The sequence below is a fragment of the Dipteris shenzhenensis genome, chromosome 4, assembly GCF_047967505.1.
Source record: "Dipteris shenzhenensis isolate YYH24624 ecotype China chromosome 4, Dip_SZ_1.0, whole genome shotgun sequence".
NCBI lineage: Eukaryota > Viridiplantae > Streptophyta > Polypodiopsida > Gleicheniales > Dipteridaceae > Dipteris > Dipteris shenzhenensis.
This window is the reverse complement of record NC_141599.1, coordinates 51050781-51073661: the sequence shown is the minus strand read 5'-3', so window position 1 is coordinate 51073661 and position 22881 is coordinate 51050781. Positions and strand designations below refer to the sequence as shown.

Genomic DNA, 22881 nt, shown 5'->3' with positions numbered 1-22881 from the left:
CTGTCTCCGTGCACAGTCCATACATTGCCTTGCATGGAAACACCAAAATTGTGGAGTGATGAGTTAAAATTAATCATTACCATTGGTTTGTTCAGAAGTAGGGGCTCAAGAAAAAATGAGTTTCTGCATAGCTTTTTGCTATCTAGGGACACCTTGCCTTGCGCCTACCCTATAAGCAGGAGATTCGAACGTGGATTGCTGCCTAGGTAGGCAGACGTCCTACCACTGGGCTGCTCCACAGCTTCATTGGATCCGCGCAAGCTAAGTTTTGGCATAGCTTGCAATCAATTTCAACTGAGGTCTGTTCAAATACTCCATGTGAACGTCTTAAGGGCAAACAATGCTTATTTGGTTTGCAACAGACCCCTCGCGCCCTTATGCTGGGTTCACACCACCTGGCCACCATGGAGGAGGAAATAGAATTTGAGGATGGTTGATGCGGGGTCTAGTGGTTCACACCAACCGACGTGCGATTGGTGTAGATGGAGCTGGAGTCATGGGCCCGTGTCAAAGGGTCGGTGACCGGTCCTACTGGGCCAACTAGGAGGGCATGGGTGTAAAATCGCCTTAGAAGATCAAACACTAGCTGAGTTGACGGCCTTCTCAAAAAAACAAGGCTAGTTCGCAATTCTTTCTGAGAGAAATTGAGAATGGGTTGCCTTCTTCATTGGGTCTGCGTAATTCTGTTGCTCAGCCTCGCTTATTCTTTGCATGCCCTCCGCTTTGATATCTCTGGTCACACCCCTAAGTGCATCGGCGAGGAGATTCAAGCCAATGTCTTGGTGCTCGCTAGTTATCATGTCATCGCTGAAGACGACAAAGAACACAAGATCTCTGCTAAGGTAAGGTAACCAGTGTTTGCCTTCTCACTTCTCTGTCCTTCACGTCATTCCTTGGGCATGCGTCATTGTGCGATGGAGGTGGACAATGTTGCGATTTCATGGCAACCTCCAACAATCAATAGACATCAAGACTAGAATAGATGGCATCAACACAACCAATCTTTAAATGTGCTCCCGCTGGTAGCAAGGGACTACGGGAAGGAGGTTGCTTTTTAAAAGTTAAAGGCCCTATGATTAGCGTTTTGCGTTAGTAATGTAGATGTTTTGGTTGAAAGAAACAATGAGTTGCGTCATTCATTTGCAAGAAGATTGAAAAAGCATTATTTTACCACCTGAAGTTGCCATCTGTATTTCATAATATGTGTATAAATTTGATGCAGGTTACATCCCCGTATGGGAGCACTCTACACTCTGTGGAAGCAGTGTCATCAAACCAGTTTGGCTTTACAACATCAGAGTCTGGGAACTACATGGCATGCTTTTGGATGGTGAGCTCTGAAGAGGCCCCAGTTTTGAGCATAGAGCTGGATTGGAAGATTGGAGTGGCTGCAAAGGACTGGGATGCAGTAGCAAGGAAGGATAAAATTGAGGTACTTTTGGACACACTAGGTGCCTTTCGACAGCCTGTCACTTAATTGATATTTCTAGTTATATTTTCTTGCAACTGCCTTTGACATGATTTCAAATATCAGATTGTCGTTGTAATGCTTTTGTTATGAAGATGATGCATGCTGAGAGCTGTTTAATAGACTTCTGTGTATCTGTTTTAGAGTGATTCTAATACAGCACTGATTTTCCAAGAGTGGTCTGGCATTAAGAATGTTAATTGTTTAGAAATTGATATCAGGGTGTTGAGCTTGAGTTGATGAAGCTTCAAGGGGCAGTGGAGGCAATTCATGAGAACCTTGTTTACTTAAGGGACAGGTATGCAGAATTCAATATCTATTATCCTTTTTAAAAAATGTTTGTATTTTCGTGAATGCTCATATGCCCGCAAGGACTGCGATATTCTCTCCTAAATGAATTTTAAAGGATAGGAGGCAGTCTTTGCCTTGATTTAACTACAGTAACAACACAGCTTCGTTAACTCAGTATACAAACAGCCATGTGCGTCAGCTGGGGAGTAGTCCACAAGGAGCTTGGAAATTGGGGTTGTTTTACCATGAGGCCTCACTGTATCCTTTGGTGAAAGTGGTTTGTGCCTATACATCTGCAATAACATATGCAGCTGCTAGAGGGTGTTAAAACAATATGATCCCTTTCCTCTGTGGGGCAAAAGAAAGTTGTGACTCCATATGAAACAATATGATCCCTTTTCCTCCGTGGGCCAAAAGAAAGTTGTGCTAGAGGGTGTTAATGCAATATGATCCTTTTCCTCCGTGAGGCAAAATAATTTAGGGTTCTCCTGAAGGGAGAACCCTAAATTTTACTTTGTATGTGGAGAATGTGGACGGGACCCATCAATGACATAAATAAAGCTCTTTTGAGTACAGTGGATTGTTGCATATCCCAACACACAAGAGACAACAAATTTGTTGCAGAAAAGGCATTCCATATCTTAAATTTGTAGGCACTCTATCCATTGGCATGCACAATTTTCATTCTTATTAGATACTCTCTGCTATGTGCCTTAGTGGTATTTGTATCTGTTGCCCTTGGACAGGCAAGTCAGTGGTGTTCGAATGTAGAGGGCAACTCCTGAGTTGTGAGCCCCCATATGAGGAGGACGAGGGGGAGTCAAAGACTGTCCTACTTGTATTTGATTGGACCTCACCTTGCAGGCTGAACAATCGATGTGGGATTCCGATAATGCTGCCCTTCTTTGGGGCTGCACATGCCTGTAGGGGGCCAATGGCTGGTATTAGGACCTGCTATGAAGGCTGGGGGAAGACCCACCCAGCAATAGGTGCCTATGGAAGGACCTTATATGGGCCAAGAGGGCTGGCACTGGTAGGCCAGGTCTGCTGGAGTCAGCAGCAAGCAGGAGGGGTCAGCTGTAGGTCAGCCAGCCTCTGGAGCTGGTCGGTTTCTAGGGCACTCCAACCTCGCTGCTGGTCTACACACCGGAGTGCCCCAGTGTGCAGACCAATAGAGGTTGAAGAGCAAATGTGACGCATATAAATGAGCATCAACCTGGATGCCTGTTGCTGAACTTCTAAAGACCCCCCACAATGGGGCCTTTATACAGCTGAATGCCCTCCATCTGGCCTGCATAGGACAGTCAGACGAGCTCTACCTTGAGCAGCTACAGGAGTCTCTACCCAGGCCCCTTGGCCGGAGTGCAACGTCGTCGTCTCAATTGCAACTCTCTTCCTCCTAGGGTTAGGGGGTTATCCCTTTGGAGCCAGTACAGGAGCCCTCCCCTCTCTTGAGGACTACAAGTCATCTAGGATATCCAATTCCACCGGAGTTCTGGCAGCTAGGGCCCTGGAACTATCTGGATATTCCAGGTGAGTGAGACCACAGGCGAGGAGTAGTGGGCTCCCATTCTTTTTGACTTGATGATGAGGGATCAGATGTTCAGGATGATGAGTGATTGGTTGGGGCAGCAAGGGAAGTAGCTACACGGCTACCAACAACCTGTTGGAGAAATTATAGCCAAAGAGTGTGTGTGATGTGTTGTACTAGGAGATCTAGTAGTGGTCTATGTGTGAGTACCACGTTGGAGTTATTCCATATGCACTTGGTACTAGAGGGTGTGTGCGTGGTCTATAAAGGGTAATAGGCCTCCAATCAGCCAGAGACTTGCATATCTGCTTCTTAGGAAGAAGCTTGACCAGCCCTTTTTTCCATGAGTCTGGCATGTACTGCTTTTCCCATGCATAATTTATCATGCGCAACAAAGTTGACTTGAGGATATCCCAAAATGCAATGCAAAATTCAACTGTAAGACCATCCCATCCGGGAGATTTCCATCTGCCACAAGATTTTACCCATCCAAGAATTCACTTTCATGAATGAACCTTCCAAATCTAGAGCTTGCTGAGGAGAGAGAATAGGAGAAACATGCTGTAATAACTGACGCCTCGCATCAAGACCCTGTTGAGAAGGAGGATCAGCTGTCCCAAATCGCTTTGAAAAATGATCCACACAGGCTGTAGCAAGTTGGGCTCTAGAGGAAGTCCAAATACCATCAGGCATCCGGGTTCTGCAGATATTTGCACACTGTCTCTTGCAATGCAGACTCTTGTAGTGCAGACTCTTAAAAAATTCAGATTGATATAGAAAGCCTTTGACCAATCAGGATTGCGTAGAATGGGTTCTGAAGCCAGAGCACTCTCGATTTGTACAAACCCATGATCACAATCCTCATCCCAAGAGAAATCAACTCCATCTTTTAATAGCATAGTCATGGGTCGCATCAAAGCAGCATATTGATCAATGAAGTGGCGATATATCCTACTAGATTGACAAATGAGCGTACTTGATGTTTGGTTGTTGGTGGGGAGAGCTTGAGGATAGCTTCTACCTTCTCGGGGTCAGGCTTGATGCCCTTAGATGAGACAATATGTCCCAGTAACCTCCCTTGAGTGGCTCCAATGGTGCCTTTGTCAAGAAAGGCTCTCTCTCTTGCTCTTGTCTCCCATTTAGTAATTTTCCTGTGATCATTGCTTTGCAAACAATATCTGGCCTGACATAAAACTGCATTCTCATCAAAAGACAAAGGCTGAAACCGACTTAACTCAATCAAAGATTGACAAGTGTCTTTGGCTCTAGCAACTGTCTGTCTCAATGCCTTCATGTATTCTTTGCCATAGTCACGAATCACTGATTGCATGCGAAAGACAAATGCATCCTATGCATAATCCATATCAATATGACTCTGCTTTGACAGAGGCTGACAAGCATTCAAAACCATCTCGTTATAATGATCATGTGCTAGATAGCTGTTATTCACAATGAGGACTCTCTTGTGTGACAAGCGATCAAGTGGAATTTCATGAAAGGAAATTCTCAACCAAAGAGGAGCATAATCAAAATGCTTGAAGGCATGATCTACCCATAAAGAAGAAGTGAGAATGTCACCATGCTGCGGATTGATTCTAAACCAGCGATCCAATCGAGTCTGATACAAAGACTGAACATTATGTTGAAAAGTAAAACCTAGCAGCAGAGGGGAAGCTTCCTTCCAAAGATCAGCAAAATTGAATTGCAGCATTAATTGAGACTAACTTTGCCTCTCCTCCAAAAGCTTGCGCCGCACACTCTCCAGCATAGGGGCAATTTGTTGTTCTGCTGATATGTCAATGCCAACCTGACAACTTAGGTATCGCGTTGTGTCCTCACATAATCTAGTGGAAACTTGCAACACCCCAATCTAGGACCTTCACTGTGCTAGGAAAAAACCGACTGATTCAGTCCAATTGATCCTCGCCTTGGAGGCTAGACAATATCTCTCTAGGGCTCCCCTAACTCCATCTAGATTGCTTGCCGTGCCCACAAAATATCGTATCATCTGCAAACTTTGAGTCCAATAGTGCCTCCTCCTGGTGGAACGGGGGTGTCAACTCAGTGACGTCCGTTGCCTAGGAACACAAAAAGTATCCCTGTGCCTCTGCCACAAATAGAAAAAGGAAAGGGGTGAGGCGGCAGCCATGCTGCTCTGTGACCATCTATAAGCATCTGATTGGCGCTGCCTACATACAAGTCAAAAACCCCCCGAATCCATATGTGTAAGAAGGCCAACCTTTGATGCCCTCCAGGAAAAGACCAAGCCGACCTGACATAATCCTTCTCGAATTCGAGGACTGTGATAGGCTGAGGCTCCTCCCGATCTCAATCCATTACCTCCCACAAGGTGTGTCATGTGCATGCTAGGGACAGGCAGGCAGATGACCGGCTAGAGTGCCATCCGTGGAAACATGGGTCAGTAGAATTGCCTTTTCGCTTTTCTTGGTGCTTGTGTGCTTTTCTTAGCTTTTCTTGGCGAGCACTCTTTCATGAGGCTATAAAGCGAGTGCCAGGGCCATAGCTGCACACCAGCTAGTGAGGGAGCAGAGCATGGAGCTACCAGCGCAACTGTTTACCAAGGGACACCAAGAGTGAGGCTTTGCTTGCAGGGCTGGCAATTTCCATGAGGCTCTGTAGCCTGGGCTCGGTGGGGCTGATTGGGTCTAGCTTTGCTTGCAGGGCTGGCAATTTCCACGAGGCTCTATAGCCTGGGCTCGGTGGGGCTGATCGGGTCTGGATCAGCATGGTTGGTTGGCGAGTTGCCTACACATGATTCTGGTGTTGTTGACCATGGTTTCAATAGGTTTAGATCCTGTGAGGGTGTGATCGATGGTATCAGAGCTGCCCTATTGTGGATGATTTCGATCGTGGTTGAATTGGTTGCGAGGTATGCTGGAGTAGTGAATTCCAGGTATGCTCCTTATGTTTCACAAATTTTGATTGCTTCTCTGGGTAGTTGGTGGAAGGGTAGTTATGGATGCAAGTTGGGGAATTAAGGTCAGGAGGATGGAAGTAGCAAGTGAAGTTATGTGTGAAGTAGGAACGATTCACTATCGTTTCCTCTTTGTGGGCTTCCATCTCTACGCCTAGAAAGGATTCATGCTGAGGCACGTCGGAGATTTCTAGCTCATACGCATGGGGTTGGATTGACTGTGAAGGAGGCTGCTTGACTTGCGTTGCTCCTTAGATAATGATTGTATAGACTGCCAGATAATGATTGCGTAGATTGTTGGTGGTCCAAACCAAAGTATTTGTTCAAGCTGCCAACTCGCAAGGGGAGGCTGCAGAGAGACAATGATGGAGGTTGATTTGGGTGTGAGCACCTGACAGTTTTTCAGAAAAGGAAGACTGTTTTTCTTAAAGGAAGAAAGCACACTTTTTTTTTTGGCTATGAAAAGCACCTTTTAATAGTGGGCCTTGCTTTTTGGGGTCAAAAGCATATATTGCTTTTCATAGCTCCCATCCACTCTATAAAACTCTCCTCCATCGCCACCCTGGTCCTTGTCCTTGTGCACCTATTAGTCCTCTCTCCTTGGGCGATTAGTCTTCTCTCCTCCTATATGATTCTTGGTCCCCCATGCTATCCTCCCTCTCCTGTACCATTCCATGCAGCCATCATCTTCTTGTGGACGATCTCTTCCGTAGATACGTGGTGGATGGAATTGAAGCAGCTTGCAGCTTGTAGTTCAATTTTTCACTAGCATTTGGCAAAGGAGAGCCACCACAGTAACGTCACTCCTTCGTTGGATGACTGCCTTGTGGAATTGGAGGATGAGATCGCATCAAAACTCATTCCACAAAGAACGGAAGCTGTCCTTCAAAAGATAGAGTATCTGCAAGAAGAGTTTTGGGAATCTCTTAAATATTATAAGACTCCACATTTTCGGAAGTATGCGACTGAAGGATCCCACTGTGACAAGTATCAAGATTATGTCTTAGATGCATTGAGTCAACACGATGTTCTTTGTAAGCATAAGAGGTCTTGGATTTATCTCTAGGCATCTCGACCTTTATTTTGTACTCACCCAATTTTGGCTGAATTCAATAAATTGTTTTCTTATCCTTGCCATAAGGTTGCTTCTTAAGATTTTGACCCACTTGCTTGTGTATGTGATTGTGAGATTTTTATGATTTGTTGCTTATAGACATGATAAGCTTTTGATTACCAGCATAGGAAGTGACTGTTAGAAATTACCCAACAGAGGGTACGCACAGCGGAAGACTTATAGTAATGCCCAGGAGCTCACACAGTGTGCGTGTGGGATGTGGAATCACAAACTTCTTAACTTAATGTGCATAATATAAATGTGTAGACTCATCAATAGACAATGAACCAGCCAGATAGAGAAACCACCAAAATAATATATCTCCGTCCAAAGCTATGGACACAATACAAAAGAGATAGATCCAGAGTCCCACCAATGGTGTGGTCCTCTGATCTAACCACAAGGTCCTTCTCCTATCTGCTGGCTATCTCTAGACTCGAGCCCGTGTGCTCCACCTCGAGCATCTGTAGACTTTCTGTCCAGAACGATCCTCTCCACCTTGCTGTCTGGAAACCAGCCTAGGTGGGCTGCCACTCAAGCTCAGTCTGCAGCTCCTTCAGGGTCACCTTCACCTTCTGTGTATAGGCCCAAGGCTTGCCTTCTTGCTGCTCCTGTCTGCTGTCAGAGGGCTGCTCCAGAGAATGTGATCAGAACACCTCGCTGCCCTAGAAGACAGCCAAGGTCCAGCCTCTAGGAACTCAGTCTGCAGCTCACCTTCAACTCTCCTTCACCCCTAGTGTGAGGCCCAAGGGAGTGGCTCCTGTCTGCTCCTGCTTTTACTGAACTGTTGGATGATTTGTGAGGCATCAAACCTCTCCTTTTATAGGCCCCAAGGGCCTGTCATAAAAACCGACCAGTCAGCTTCATACTGGCCGACCAGTCTGCTGCTGGTCTGACACATCCCAGCACTCTTGAAACCCCTGATCTGCAAAATAACCACACACAACATCAGAACTGAGCAGGCTGCTCACCACCCAACCGTGACATCTACGGGATGTGATCCCGAATCAGAAGATGTCCCCCCGAGCCACGAGCTGAGCTACCGGCACGAACACCCAATCAGATCCAAACCAGCCTGGTGTCCCATACCACCAGGTGGCGCTGTGAAGCCCTGGATCTGCCACTGGGCCTTGGGCTACGCTAAGATGCAGGCGCGCGTCCGCGACACAATCCAGGATCAGACCTAGCACCTGGGAACGAGACTTGCTCCCAACTGCACACTGAGAACTGAACTCCCTGGGCCTCTTTTATAGACTCGGGCCCCGGCGCCAAAAATAGCGAAGACCTATAAATAGTTCGTACCCTTGCCACTCAACCCGAGAATCAAGCCTGCCTAGCTCTAAGCCTCCCCAGGCTAACCTGAGCTAGTTCTGTGTACCTAGTACACGTCAGATACCGCTCCGTGCACATGACATACTCCCCCTCCTCTAAGAACTCACTCCTGAGTTCACTAAGAAATCCGAAAATGTTCTTTGGAGGTTTTGTAATGTCTCCCATGTTGCATCCTCCTCAACACGATCCTTCCACTTAATCTTGTATTCCGTGATAGTACGATTTCGAATCTGTCTTTCACGAAATTCAAGAATAGATTCAGGTTCGTGAGGAATAAAAGTCAAATCTGTAACATCTATAATCTCATGAGGAGAAACAAGTTGATCATCTGCACCACATCTCAGCACTCCTGAAACCCCTGATCTGCAAAATAACCACACACAACATCAGAACTGAGCAGGCTGCTCACCACCCAACCGTGACATCTATGGGATGTGATCCCGAATCAGAAGATGTCCCCCCGAGCCACGAGCTGAGCTACCGGCACGAACACCCAATCAGATCCAAACCAGCCTGGTGTCCCATACCACCAGGTGGCGCTGTGAAGCCCTGGATCTGCCACTGGGCCTTGGGCTACGCTAAGATGCAGGCGCGCGTCCGCGACACAATCCAGGATCAGACCTAGCACCTGGGAACGAGACTTGCTCCCAACTGCACACTGAGAACTGAACTCCCTGGGCCTCTTTTATAGACTCGGGCCCCGGCGCCAAAAATAGCGAAGACCTATAAATAGTTCGTACCCTTGCCACTCAACCCGAGAATCAAGCCTGCCTAGCTCTAAGCCTCCCCAGGCTAACCTGAGCTAGTTCTGTGTACCTAGTACACGTCAGATACCGCTCCGTGCACATGACATGGTCCAGCCCTTTAAGGGCTCTAAAACCGGGGCCCTTTGGCCCTCCAATTAAGGCAAGGGCCCAGCCCTATGTAAGGGCCCTATACGACCCTAGACTATGCATTTCGAGGTTGAAAAGTAGATATATTGAACTTTCTCGATCTGGGAAGTCAAATTTGATTTCACTTTCGAGTTTTGGAAGTGCAGATTTGTTGAGCTTTCCGCGTTTGAAAATAAGATTTGATTTTTTCCCATTTAGGAAGAGACTACTATTGTGTTTAATACTTCAGTAGTAGATTCTGGGTTTCTCCGAGTATTTGGTTTCCCAGTGTAGAGGACATCAAGATGAAAGCATGCTAGGGACATGCAGGCAAACGACGGGCTAGAGTGCTATCCGTGGGAACATGGGTCAGCAGGATTTCTTTTTCGCTTTTCTTGGTGCCTATGTGCTTTTCTTGGCTTTTCTTGGCAACTCTTCCCTAAGATTAAAAAGGGAGTGCGAGGGCCATAGTTCCACACACCAGCCAGTAAGCGAGTAGAGTATTGAGCTACCAATGCAGCTGTTCACCGGGCGGAATGGGACGCCAAGTGTGACACTTGACTTACAGGGCTGGCAGTTTCCACGAGGCTCTCTAGCCTGGGCTCGATGGGGCTGATCAGGTCTGGATCAACATGGTTGGGTAGCGAGTTGCCTCCAGATGATTCTGGTGTTGCTAACCATGGTTTCAATAGGGTTAGGCGTGACAAGGTGGAGATATTGTCCTGGATACTATGCTCCTGAACAAGACTGTCTGTCAGCCATGTGATGTCAGCTAGGTGAGGCTGCAACCGCATGCTCAAGACCTTAGCTAAGGGATAATAGGTATTCATGTAAATAGGAATGAATATGTTCCTTCACTACTGAATATGCCTAGTAGGTGTGATCCCTACGGAAGAAATACAGAGATGTAATTTGAAGTATGTACCAAGGCATGAGGATATCAATATATTAATGATGCACGTCCTCTTGGCATCCCTCTATCCATTAGCAAGAATGCTGCAGCCAAGTTTCCTCTACCCCTCCTTGATAGGATGAAGAGATTTGTTAATCATGGCTATCCTTCCTCAAGGACAGATGTTCAACAACACTATAGGTCACACTTGTCCATGCATCTGTAGGTGCCATAGGTGTCACTGCCTTGATCATTTTCTTCCATTGCAGTGTTTACAGAATATTGAAACAAAATTTTCATTCAAGCACATTCCTCTCAATTTCAATATGTGCCATACATTGCTGCTCTTTTTGTTAAGAGTGGGGAAAGTGTACCTGGTAAAATCCCCTATTTCTTTTTTAAAGTAGGTATGGAAGTGGGTGATGCTGAGAATGTAGCATAAACAGCGCTCTCTTGGCTAGCCCTCTTCCTTGCATATGAGGGAACAACAGTATTGGGATAGCATCAGGTGGTGACTGTTTAGAGCCTCATTAACGACCAAAGATCAAACCAATCTTGTTTCAGGAAGAAGACCTCTGCGTTCAGTGTAGAAAGAAAGAAAGTCTATTAACGTCCACGGAAGACCAAGAAGTCTATGGGACAACATGAAAACCAATAAGTACATCAGCTTAGGGAGGGTAGCTCCCAGGGAGTGCATAAAGCAGAGAAGTACGATCCCCCCCTAAGCCAGTCATATGCTGTTCATGCAGACTGATATCCCATCCCAAGCTTCAGGGAGTCGGGTAAACTTGATGGTTCAAATTATTTTTTGGGGTAAGATGAAAGTTCAAACCCATCTTGTGGTTATATTGAGTTGGGAGATAGCGACAAGAGTTGAGGTGATGCCGTAGGCCATGACTGCAGCCACTGTGACTGCGGCTACGGGTTTGACATCGCTTAACCCCTTAGCAGTGAGATTGGGTGACGCGTGATGCGGAGGCCCTGGCCATCATTATTGGCACCACTCTAGATTTTGTGCTTCCACACATTCGTTGGCAAACAGTTCTTTTGCTGCGTGGACCACCTTGAATGGCATATACGAGGTGAATAATGAAGCAAGGATTCTAGATCTAGAGTCAAAACTCTACAATTTTCATATGGATGAAGGGGAGTCAGTTTAAGAACACATCACCAAGATGAAGGTGATAAGAGACAAGCTCTCTGCGGTTGGTCAAACAACAAGTTCGGCTCGGATGGCCAAGCTCTTGCTTGGTATGCTCCCATGTCATGACCGTGATTACAGGTCAAGAGACGGTACTAGTTACATTGAGCTAGTGCCCCTCCTACTATAAGAAGAGGCTTGGGAAAAGAAGTTCGAGGGATCCAGTGACAAGGCCTTCCTTGCCAAAGGGAAAGGCGGAAAGGGCAAGCCAAGAGATAGCAAGGCTGAACAGGACGACTCCAAAGGCAGCAAGTTGGATGACAGTGGAGACCACAACCTTTGAGAGATGTAGAAAGATGGATTGGTAGATGGACTTCCACATATGGCAGGCAAGTCAAATGTTTGCCAGGCTTGCATGGAGGGCAAGCATCGGAAGGCATCCTCGAAGAAGGCTACACACAGCGAGCCAAGGTCGCACTTCAGCTAGTACATGAGTTCAACAATGGAATCCGGATGCAGGTACATCAAAGTTATGGCATGAGAGATTTTGGGCACATGAGCTATGGAACCCTTTGAGAGATGCTGAAAGTTGGATTGGTGGATGGACTTCCACATATGGCAGACAAGTCAAATGTTTGCCAGCCTTGCATGGAGGGCAAGCAGCATCGGGAGGCATCCTCGAAGGAGGCTACACAGCAAGCCAAGGTTCCACTTGAGCTAGTACAATTTGACACAATCATTGAGAACTACAGAAGGAAATACTGCCACACTCTATGCTGATCATGGGACCTTTGGAAGGTTTCAGTTTGCATAAGTGTAGGGCCAAAATGTCAGCCCTTATGTAGGCTGAAGAGAGACCTGCCCAAAACAGGCATAGATGATGGCACGTCTGTCCCGGTCTGTTCCTGGTCTCCCCCGTGCTGTTTTTCCTTGCTCCACCTGCTGCTACACAGACTTAGGTTGAAATCCGTACATAAGCATAAAAGGACTGTAACCCATACTTGAATGCTTTGCACTGTTATAAGCAAATTCTATCAGGGGGAGATAGTCTTTCCATGAAGACTGTCTCTTAGAAACATATGCATGAAGCATATCTTCAACCAACTGGTTGACCTTTTCGGATTGTGCATGATCTGAGGAACTCAGTAGTTTCCAACTTCTCAAGAACAAGTGTCCAAAAGGTACTTGTAAACTTAGAGTCCCGGTCACTAAGTATGTCTGAAGGCAATCCATATAACGTAAACAATTGGTCCACAAACTCATGAGCCAATTGAATAGCTGATACAGTCGATCTAGTAGGTAAGAATCTAGCCATCTTTGTCAGACAGTCAATGATGACCCAAATGGAGTCATAACCCTTGCACATTCTAGGCACACCAGTAATAAAGCCCATGAAAATACTATCTTATTTATTACCAAGGATTTGCAATGGCTGTAATAAACCCGCACTTCTAAGACGTTCTTGCTTGGTAACCGTTCTAGGCAAATCAGTAATAAAGCCCATGAAAATACTTTCTTATTTATTACCAGGGATTTGCAATGGCTGTAATAAACCCGCACTTCTAAGACGTTCTTGCTTGGTAACCTGACAAACACGGCAACCTACTACATAGCTTTCAACAAATGCACGCATCTTAGGCCAATAAAAGTTATGTTTCACAAGAGACAGAGTCATATGTACCCCTGGATGGAGCTCCCATCCGCTTCTATACCGACACGGACTATGCAGTGTTGGACAAAGCACTTCGGACCTTCTATAAAAAATAACTAAAATGACTATCAGTTCCGCAAAGCCCTCTCAAGGATTGAAATAGGTCTGAGGATATTTTCGTAAATGACATAGCATTTACAAACTTGACCCGACTTAAGGCATCCGCCACACCATTCAATGGCCCTTTCGATAACGTGTATCTCAAAATCAAAGTCTTGCATTAACTCTACCCATCTAGCCTTTCTTCCCCTTAATTCCGACCCGTCACACACATACTTTATTGACTAATGATCAGTCAATACAAGAAACCTTGACCAATACAAGTAGTGTCTCCAAACCTTGAGAGCATACACTATGGCATACAGTTCTTTTTCTAGTGTGGGCCAGCGATATTGAGTGTTATCTAGCTTTTAACTCTCAAAAGCTACAGGTCTACCCTCTTGGAATAAAGCTGCCCCAATCGCAAAGTTACTCGCATCGGCCTCTAAAATATAAGGCCAGGTAGGATCAGGCAGTGCAACAACAAGTGCTCGAGTGTCATCTATGATCCTAGTGCCATGCTAGCTCTTATGTGGGATGCAAAGATATCGGGTCGTCTCTCACTCTGCAATGGTGGGGGGCTTGGTTTCCATGATGTGTGTATCCGGTGAGCCATATTGAGCCATATCAATGTGTGTATCCGATAAGCCATATCGAGAGTGACACCTTAGATCCAACGGCTCTCTCTAAGTAGATATGCGACGGGTTGGACCTCCATCATGCATGCTTTGGTCAACCTTTAAGATCTTGAGTCAAGAAATGTCCCATTTGAGCCACAAACTGAGCTACTGGCAAAATCCCGAACCAGCCTGGTGTCCCATACCACTAAGTGGGCCTTGGATCTGCTGCTGGACCTTGGGCTACGCTAGGATGCGGGCACGCGTCCGCGACACGATCAAGGATCAGACCTTCCACGAGGGAGCTAGACTTGCTTCCACCTGCGCCATGGAAAACTGAGCCCTTGGGCCCCTTTTATAGACTCGGGCTTAATGAGCCAAAAATAGCAGAGATTTCTATCTAGTTCGTACCCTTGCCACTCAACCCAAGAATCAAGCCTGCCTAGCCCTAAGCAACCCTATGCTACCTGAGCTAAGTCGTGTGTACCTCTGTACATGTCAGATACCCATCCGTGCACATGACATTCATGGATCCCCAAGAGGACTCACGGGTTTTTTGATGCAGGACTGTCACAGCCAGTGGCACACCAAGATTGAGCAGAAGCACATGCCATGCATGTGGGACAGGCCATGGGGGGCTGGAGCTTGAGAGCGACAGCTCTTAGCATTGCAAGCACGAGAATTGAGATGGAGTCAAGATGGAGGCAGCAGAAAAGAGGCACAGTTCGAAGGCGTACGTACGGATGGGATCATGGCAAATGTACAATATTTTTTGAATGCAAGTGTTTTAAGAGTGTCTTATGTGTATGTCTTAACGCATCTCACATGTCTTACCTGTAAGGCATGCATTTCTAAACGGCCATGTACGTTTGGCATTTCTCTAAACTATTAAATACTGAATCCTCTTCTAAATTCATAACACTTCAACTATTTTGTCGTTAAGATGGCTCTTCTTTTTTGAGACGCAATATCAACTATTTTCAGAAAAGTTTTATCAACCCTAATACTAAAGGTTTTGGGTGAATTTTTGTGTCAACATGAATAAAAAGGTAATGAAGTGTTAGCCCTTGATTATATGGCAAATCCCTTCAAAGTTAATTTATGAAAATAAGGAAAATGTTTTTGAATTATGGCTTAACCAAATGTCTTTATTATTATCAGTCTATTCAATGCCAAGGTTGTTGCCATGTCAAAAAAAAATTATGCTCAAAATATAAAGTCTTCTAGAAGATTAGGTCTTTTTATTACTTTCTTTACACACATTTTGAAAAAGGGCGTATGTCATGTTAAAGAAAATGGTGATTTCTAGTAGTGTCTCTTCATGCGACCATATAATAGTTGAGCTTGAGAAAAGGACTTGTACTTTAGGGGAGCTTTCCATCATGCAAATTGGTTTTTCTTTTAAAAAATGTGTGTAGTGTTTTGTCTTTTCAACAGACTCTTTGAAAATGCACAAATCTTTTGAAGAATCAAACAATACTTTTGGATACCGGTGTGCTTGAAGCAGCAGTGCCAAAAAGAAATTGACGCATAGCTGCGTTTTCTTGTGATTATAATGATGCAGGGAAAAAGAGATGCGAAATTTAAGTGAGCACACGAACACTAGGGTGGCATGGTTTGGCATCACTTCACTTTTGATATGCTTGTTAGTCGCTGGATGGCAGTTGTGGCATCTTCAAAGCTACTTTGAGAGGAAAAAACTGATATAGAGGGCCCTTTGATGTGAGACCGAGGGATGCATTCTTTACTTTACTTTATAAAATTTTTGTTCCATACACATGGGAATTATAGTCGGCACTTTTTGGATAATCGAATGTGCAACCAGCATTTGGAAAGCGAACATGCTACAAACTCACATTATCCGATATAAGTTTCTTAGGGGTGCATTTTTATGACAAAAAATGGCAGGCTTGCAAAATTTTGTGTGTTATTCAAGTGTGTATAGCCATCCATTTCACTACAATGCAGGTTTGTGACTGGAGGTGTGAGGGTTTGTGATTTTGTGTATGACTCTGTGTGTGTGTGTGTGTGTGTGTGTGTGTGTGTGTGTGTGAGAATGGTCATGTGGGGTGTGTGTGTGTGTGTGTGTGTGTGTGTGGTGGTCGAGAAGAGCTGAGGCATCGTCGACGCTTTCTGCAGCATCCCGTACAACCAGTATGGCTACCCGTACAACCTGTACGGTGTTTTCCGTACAGCGTACAGGCCATTTCGCACAGCCCGTTTCCTTTTCCATAGCTCCCTAGGTCTTCGTGCTTTGCTCGCGTGGTGTTTCGTTGTCTTTTTTTCGTCCCTCTCCAAAATCCCTGTGAAGCCTCGTCCGTACAGCCGTACGGCACCCGTACAGCGTTCGTACGCTTGTACTTTTTTGTATTGCTGCGTCAGTCCCCGTTTCACTTTCTTCTCACAGTTTTGGCCGTACACCTGCAAATGGGCAGCAAATGGTGCATGTCTTGCCATGGTCTCCCACAAGGGACTATCAGGCTTTAATCCGACATAGATGCCCGGTTTGGGTTGAAGTTGTTGATTTCCCCCAATGTATGGCCTCGCTTCTGCCTAAAATTGCAGCATCTTTAGGTAAAGTGGTTTGCCCACCACGGCCAAATGGCAACTCAAACAGATTTTGCATTCTCTAGGATACTGATAATCCCACACCGGACTCTTATTCAGTCACGGTGAATAATGTGAACATGGGAAGTGCTTTTTATAAACTCAAATGGGGTTTATTTGCAGGGGCCTGTTTTGAATGCAAAAAGTTTGGACACATGGCTTCACAGTGTCCAATGAATCTACATAAAATGCCTCGTGCCACTTTGTCAGTTTCTATGCCCACTAAAGATGTTCCTACTCCAGTGGCCAACAAAAATAAAAGCAGTAGACAGCCTGCTGGGAGTCAGGATAAAGGCAAAGCTCCAGTGGCTCCCAATGGGAATCTCACATCACATTCACCTACTGTTATTCAATCCTCGACCAAAGGACAGCAACCTTCAACTGATGGCTGGCAGAGTCCAAGAAAAGTTATTTCTGCTAGAAGAATTCCACCCCCCCGCACTTGGACTGGTGCCTCTTCTAGCGGGAATACCCCAGAGATAAACACAGGAATTGGGATTACATGGGCTGCAGTAACAGCCAGCAGAACACTCTTCCCTGAAGAAGAGGTTGCTGCTTTGCTGTCTACTTCTCAGGCGGCTACTTCTTCTCAGGCGCGAGGTCTCGACCCTGAGATAGAAATGCAAGGCTGACCTCACTGTACATAGTTGTTACATTACTATAAATACCTGTATATATGACTGCTCACATCAAATGTTTTACACTCAATGTCCAGGGCATGTGTGACAGTAGGAAATGGAAATCTGTGTGGCTGTACATCAACAGATTTCAGCCTGACATAGTGGCATTACAAGAACACAACCAACATGTATGCAGGCAAGATAGGACACTACTGTGGATATGATATTTTTTATGTTGGGGAGCACTCTTTCTCAGGGGTTGTTCTTCTGATCAAACATGAGCTTCAACCAGCCATTGCATTAAATGACAACAAAGGCAGATGGCTTGTTCTCCAATGCCTTATTAGAGGAGAGGGGTTTGAATTTGCTTCAGTTTATGCACCTCAGTCCTCTAGAGAAAGAACTGCAATTTGGGATGCCATGCAACAATATCCGTGGAGATATCATGCCTACATATGTGGTGATTTCAATAACGCTCCACAACAGGGAGACAACACCTCCAGACATGATCATATGTTATCTTCTGAAAGGCATGCATGGTCTCAACTACTTCTGCATCTGGATCTGGTTGACCTTTGGAAGGAATTGCAGCCTTTGTCACCGGGCTACACTTTTCAACATAATGCTCTTTCAGCCTATCAGGCACGTCTGGATCGATGGTATAGTGTTGCTCCCCAACAAAATGGGGAGTTCACATGCAAAATGTGGATTGACTATGCCTTTGTGCATTCAGACCATGCACCACTATGGTTACGGTTATCTTTTCATAACATGCCAGATGATAGATTGCCACACAGGAGACATCTCATCATAAACAATAGTTATTTGCAACATGCTGATTTCAAGGCAATGGTTACTGAAGCAGCTCATTGTCTTTCCTCTAGCAGCCTTCTCAATGTTGATGGTGCCTGGGATACTTTTATTTCTAAAATGCAAGTGGTGATTAGAGTTTATGGCAAGTCTTACATGAAGACTCTGAGGGAAACCATTGCTCAGGCCAAATCTACTTGTCAAGACCTCACTGAACTCAGTCATCACCGTTCTTTGTCCTTGCATGAGCAAACAACACTATGCCAGGCCAGACATTGTCTTAAACTAAATGATCAAAGGAAACTGGCAAAATGGGAGACTAGAGCAAGACAAAGAGCCTTTACAGATAAAGGTTGCTCTTCCAAAGAATTTTTCAAAAGTTCACATCAGAGGAGAATCAAAACAGAAATTTGCAGAGTGCTTATGCCCGATGGATCATGGACTACCTCACGGTCACAGCTTGCTTCCTTTTGTGTGCATCATTTCTCTCAGCAATTTGGCTCTGCAGCTCCTCTCTCGCAACAGATTTTGCATGCACGAAATTTACTGTTGCAACATGTTTCTCCTATCATTTCCCCTCCTAAAGCTTTGGAATTGGAGGAACCTTTTACTGAGAGGGAACTATTAGATGCGATCAAATCATGTGGCAGATGGAGATCCCCTGGATGGGATGGTTTAACAGTAGAGTTTTTTCTAGCCTACTGGCCTATTTTGAAGCATTCATTGCTATATATGGTGAATGCTGCATGGCAAAATCAGAAAATGCCGGACACATGGAAGAGAGGTCTTGTTAAGCTCCTTCCCAAAAAACAAATTTGTGAGTCTTTGGCAGATTGGAGACCTATCACTCTTATGCCCGTAATTTACAAAGTCACCACCAAAATGATTGTCGACCGGCTAAAGGGGATTTTACATGATGGGTTGCATCCTGCTCAATATGGCTTTGTCCCGCGCAGGCACATCACCGATAACATTGCTAATGCCTACATTGGAATTGAATATGCTAAATATACACAGCAGGATGTTTTGTTACTGCAAATTGATATTGCCAAAGCCTTTGATACTGTTCAGTGGGATTTTATATCATCGACTATGCAAGCATTGGGTTTTGGCACAAAAATGCAGCAGCTCATCACTTGGCTATATCAAGATAGTGAAGCTGCCTGTATACTCTCAGGAGATATTTCCCCATCCTGGACTCTTGCTTGCTCTGTCAGGCAAGGATGTCCCCTGAGTGCTTTACTTTTTGCTATAGCCACCCATCCACTGCTTCAATATTTGGATCACCTTTTGGACACTGATCAGTTGCACGATTTGGAGATTCTTGGTAGTCGCAGCATGATTGCTTAGGCATATGCTGATGATTCATTCTTTACTCCAAAAAATACTCGGGCTGATTTGTCCATGATTATGCATGCTCTTACTTACTACATATGGTTTGGCTGCTGGCCTTTGGGTAAATTTTCAGAAATCAAAATTGCTGCCATTACATGCACAGGAATGGCACAACCTTCTGTGGCCTGGGGAAATTGTCCCCGCTTCTCATTTTATTCGACATCTTGGTTATCCTCTAGGCTGGGGACTCACCCGCTCACAACAAACTGATTGGGTGCTAGCAAAGTTAAGGGCAAAACTTGAATATTGGAAGCTTGCAACTTGGCCATTACATGTTCGCCTGCGAATCACACAATCCATTTGGATAGCATACATACAATTTTATCTGCCTCTCACTATGTTCACTAAGGCAGATCTGGTTTCATTTATGTCAGCTATCATGGAAATTTTTTGGCGTTCAAAACATGGCAAGAAAAGTCTCAGATTACTCTCTATGCATCGTCTCTGTTCTCCCAAGATGCACGGAGGTCTGAACATTCTTGATATTCAAATGCATTTACTTGCCCACAGAGGGAAAATGATGATACAGTTTCTGCAAGGAGATCAGCCTTGGGCTTTCATGATCCGCTCTCTCTTATTACATCTTCATACATCTGCCTTTGGGCATTGGCAGCTTACTCAGTGGGATTTTTTATTTGGCTCTATCCAAGGCAAGATCAGAGGATGCCCTTTTGTCTCTCGTCTGCTTCTTGATTGGAAACATATTCTATCCCATTTGGAATGGCATGGCAGGGACTCTCTCTCGGGCAACTCTTTGAGGGTAGAGAATATTTTTTGGTCTAAAGTTTTCCACCCCCCTTTGGCCATACAAGAACCCCGACGTTCTTATTTTCTCTCCTTTAAAGGCATTTCATCTGTGGTGGATGTACTTCAGGATGATGGCACAATCTTATCCTTTTCTATGGCTGCTCGCAAATATGGCTTGGGAGCTCATTATCGTCCTTTATGGCATCGAATTTCAGCAATGCTCCAACCGTACTTGCCGGTACCCCATTTGGAACTTCAGAATCGGCTTGAGGATCGGATCTTACGCTCTCCTTCCTTATATGCCCGTCCTCTGAAGCTCTCACATATCACAGTGTCATCACTGTATAAAGTGTTATTACCTCCGCCTTGGATTTCCCACAAAGCAAATACTGTATGGCATATAGATCGCCCAATGAAGTGGTGGAGAAAAAGGCTGCGTCTCCTTTGGCATTACAAAGTCCCTCTACGACAACAGCTTTTCCTATGTCGAGTTCTTCTTGGCATTTTTCCATCCGGATAGTTACTCGCACACAGACATATTGCTTCAGCTGTTTGTCACCGATGTGAGCACTCTACTGAATCAGTGTTTCATATCTTTTGGTCCTGTCCAAACACTTCTGATCTCATTGCTCTCATCAGACAGAGGCTTCGACAGCGATTTCCTACTGTTACTTTTGGCAGATTTTTCTGGTTGTTTGGCTTTCATCCAGAGAGACAGGGATTTGATTTATTTTTTGTATGGGTGCGCTATTGGACCCTATGGACTTTATGGATGGACAGAAATCATAAAGTCTTTGGTGATCCACTATTTTCATCTTGTCTTTTTTTCAAACGATCTCTGCAACAATCATTTTATGATTGTCTTCAGACTCGTTTGATTGATCAGGATGTATATACAGCTTATACTGAGATCTTCAGTTGAGTAGTAGTTACTTCGTTTTTTGAAGTAACTATGAATGTAATTATTCTACAGCAATAAAAGATTTCTTCCCACAAAAAAAAAAGTGTGTGAGAGAGAGAGAGAGAGAGAGAGGATTTTGTGTGAGGGTTTGTGATTTGTGTGTGTGTGTGTGTGTGTGTGAGAGAGAGAGAAAGAGAGAGAGAGACGATATGATATGATATGATATGGTTAGACTAAAGTTCTCTTGAGGCCCTTCAGGGTCTGTAGGGCTGGTGCCCACTATTAAATAAATAGTGGTCAAGTACATCCAGTGAAAGAAATTTCACTGGATTGGATATTCACTAGTCGTATGAAGGTACATATATACAAATTTCTACCAATCTTTCTATGTTGTATTTTCTGAGCTATTATGTGTGGTAGCCAGAGGACCTTGCTGCAGTGCTCCAAGACTCTTTTAGGCAGCTTCCAAGCTTTTGGGCTTTCTGTTGCAGTAGATTTTTCTGCCGCTATGCTTTCCCTGATGTGTGCATCTGCTCTGCGTTTCAGGAACACGTGTTGTTTCATGTTCTACTTCCCATGTAGGGCAGATTTTGCAGATCCTTCGTCTCTTGGAATCCTGGGCCGTGCCCACCTGCCCCTCTCCCCCTCTAGATTGTGCGAGCTGGTTCTTATTTTGCAGACTAAATGCCTTTTGAATATTGAGATATCTCCCTCAAGATATATCTGCATTTCATATCTGTCCATCGGGTCAATCTCCTGCTTGTACAATTGCTATTTTGTTCCTGGGGCCAGCCATAATTTTCTGTAGCATTTTCTGCATTACTAGGTCCTTGATTTCATTTGAGCTTCTGGTATATACTTTCATGCGCCATAGCTCCATCCATTCCTCCCCATCTCTATACCAGCCCATGGTCTTTATAGCTTCCATGGCTTTGTGTGGTATCCAACTTGAATCCATCTTCCTGAGTTTATTGAGGTACCCCATGAATTGGCATAATGCTTCCCCCTCCAGTGGTATCACACTGGTCTCAGCTAGCAAGATGGGATAGGGTGTTTGTGCCTTCACTCCTAGCTCTCCTTTGAGAAAGCGTGTATGCAAATATGGTCTGGAAAGCCCGATGCCAATGCTGGACACCCATAGAGGATGACTGTTTGCATAAGCATAGTGTAAATGAATTTTTCTCATCTCCCAATTCCACAGGTATGCCTTCCTGCACTAATTTTGGAAATGGTATAGGGCTTTCAAACCTCCCAAGATTCTTATTTCTACACAATCATTCCACTCGTAGTTATCAGTAAAATCTAGCTATAGGTATTTATATGTGGTGATTGTACCCAATGACTCTCCTTTGAATGATAAATTCATCTGTTTGTTTCGAATCCTCCCAATCACCATTACCTTTGTTTGCGCTATGTTGACCTGCATACCTAAGTATCTGCATAAATTGCTCAATGCTAAATGTGCTTTGCATGTCCCTATTTTCTTTTGCAAAGAAAACCACATATCATCCGTAGATATGAGTAGTAATAAAGTATAACCAGCAAAATTGAAGACTTTTGACATGAATAAGCCTCCTCTAGTGTAACTCTCTCAAGTGCTCTCGCCTTTGTCTTGTTGATGATCTGGACCGCTATCTAAATGGCCTCAGCTTAGTAAATCCTCATCAGGTCCTTTACTTGCCATTCCCATAATGGCTCGGTTCTTGGGCTCCATCACACCCTTTTGTTGAGGTGTGAGAGCAACTATCACTTGTGTCTTGATCACTTTTCTCTTGTAGAATGCTTTGAACTCCTTACCAACATACTCTCCACCTCTGTCAGTGCAAAGAGTTTCAATTGGTGCCCATTCTCTTGCTCC

General features: G+C 44.8%; 1 protein-coding gene across 1 annotated transcript; it reads left to right on the top strand.

The window, feature by feature from the left end:
* Nucleotides 1-586: 586 nt before the first annotated feature.
* LOC147903010 (transmembrane emp24 domain-containing protein p24delta3-like) lies at nucleotides 587-15846 on the top strand. Its single transcript, XM_087373343.1, has 4 exons — nucleotides 587-842; nucleotides 1223-1432; nucleotides 1690-1766; nucleotides 15508-15846. Exons 1-4 carry the CDS (start codon nucleotides 651-653, stop codon nucleotides 15650-15652), a joined length of 624 nt encoding a protein of 207 aa, XP_087229469.1. The 5' UTR covers nucleotides 587-650; the 3' UTR covers nucleotides 15653-15846.
* The last annotated feature ends 7035 nt before the right edge of the window (nucleotides 15847-22881 follow it).

What these genes read in the sequence shown, in the direction of transcription:
- LOC147903010 (XM_087373343.1), top strand. Translation starts at nt 651, where the DNA reads ATGGGTTGCCTTCTTCATTGGGTCTGCGTAATTCTGTTGCTCAGCCTC. An exon ending in CAAGGAAGGATAAAATTGAG is followed by an intron (nt 1,433 to 1,689) that starts GTACTTTTGGAC and finishes AATTGATATCAG; the next exon opens with GGTGTTGAGCTTGAGTTGAT. An exon ending in CTTGTTTACTTAAGGGACAG is followed by an intron (nt 1,767 to 15,507) that starts GTATGCAGAATT and finishes ATAATGATGCAG; the next exon opens with GGAAAAAGAGATGCGAAATT.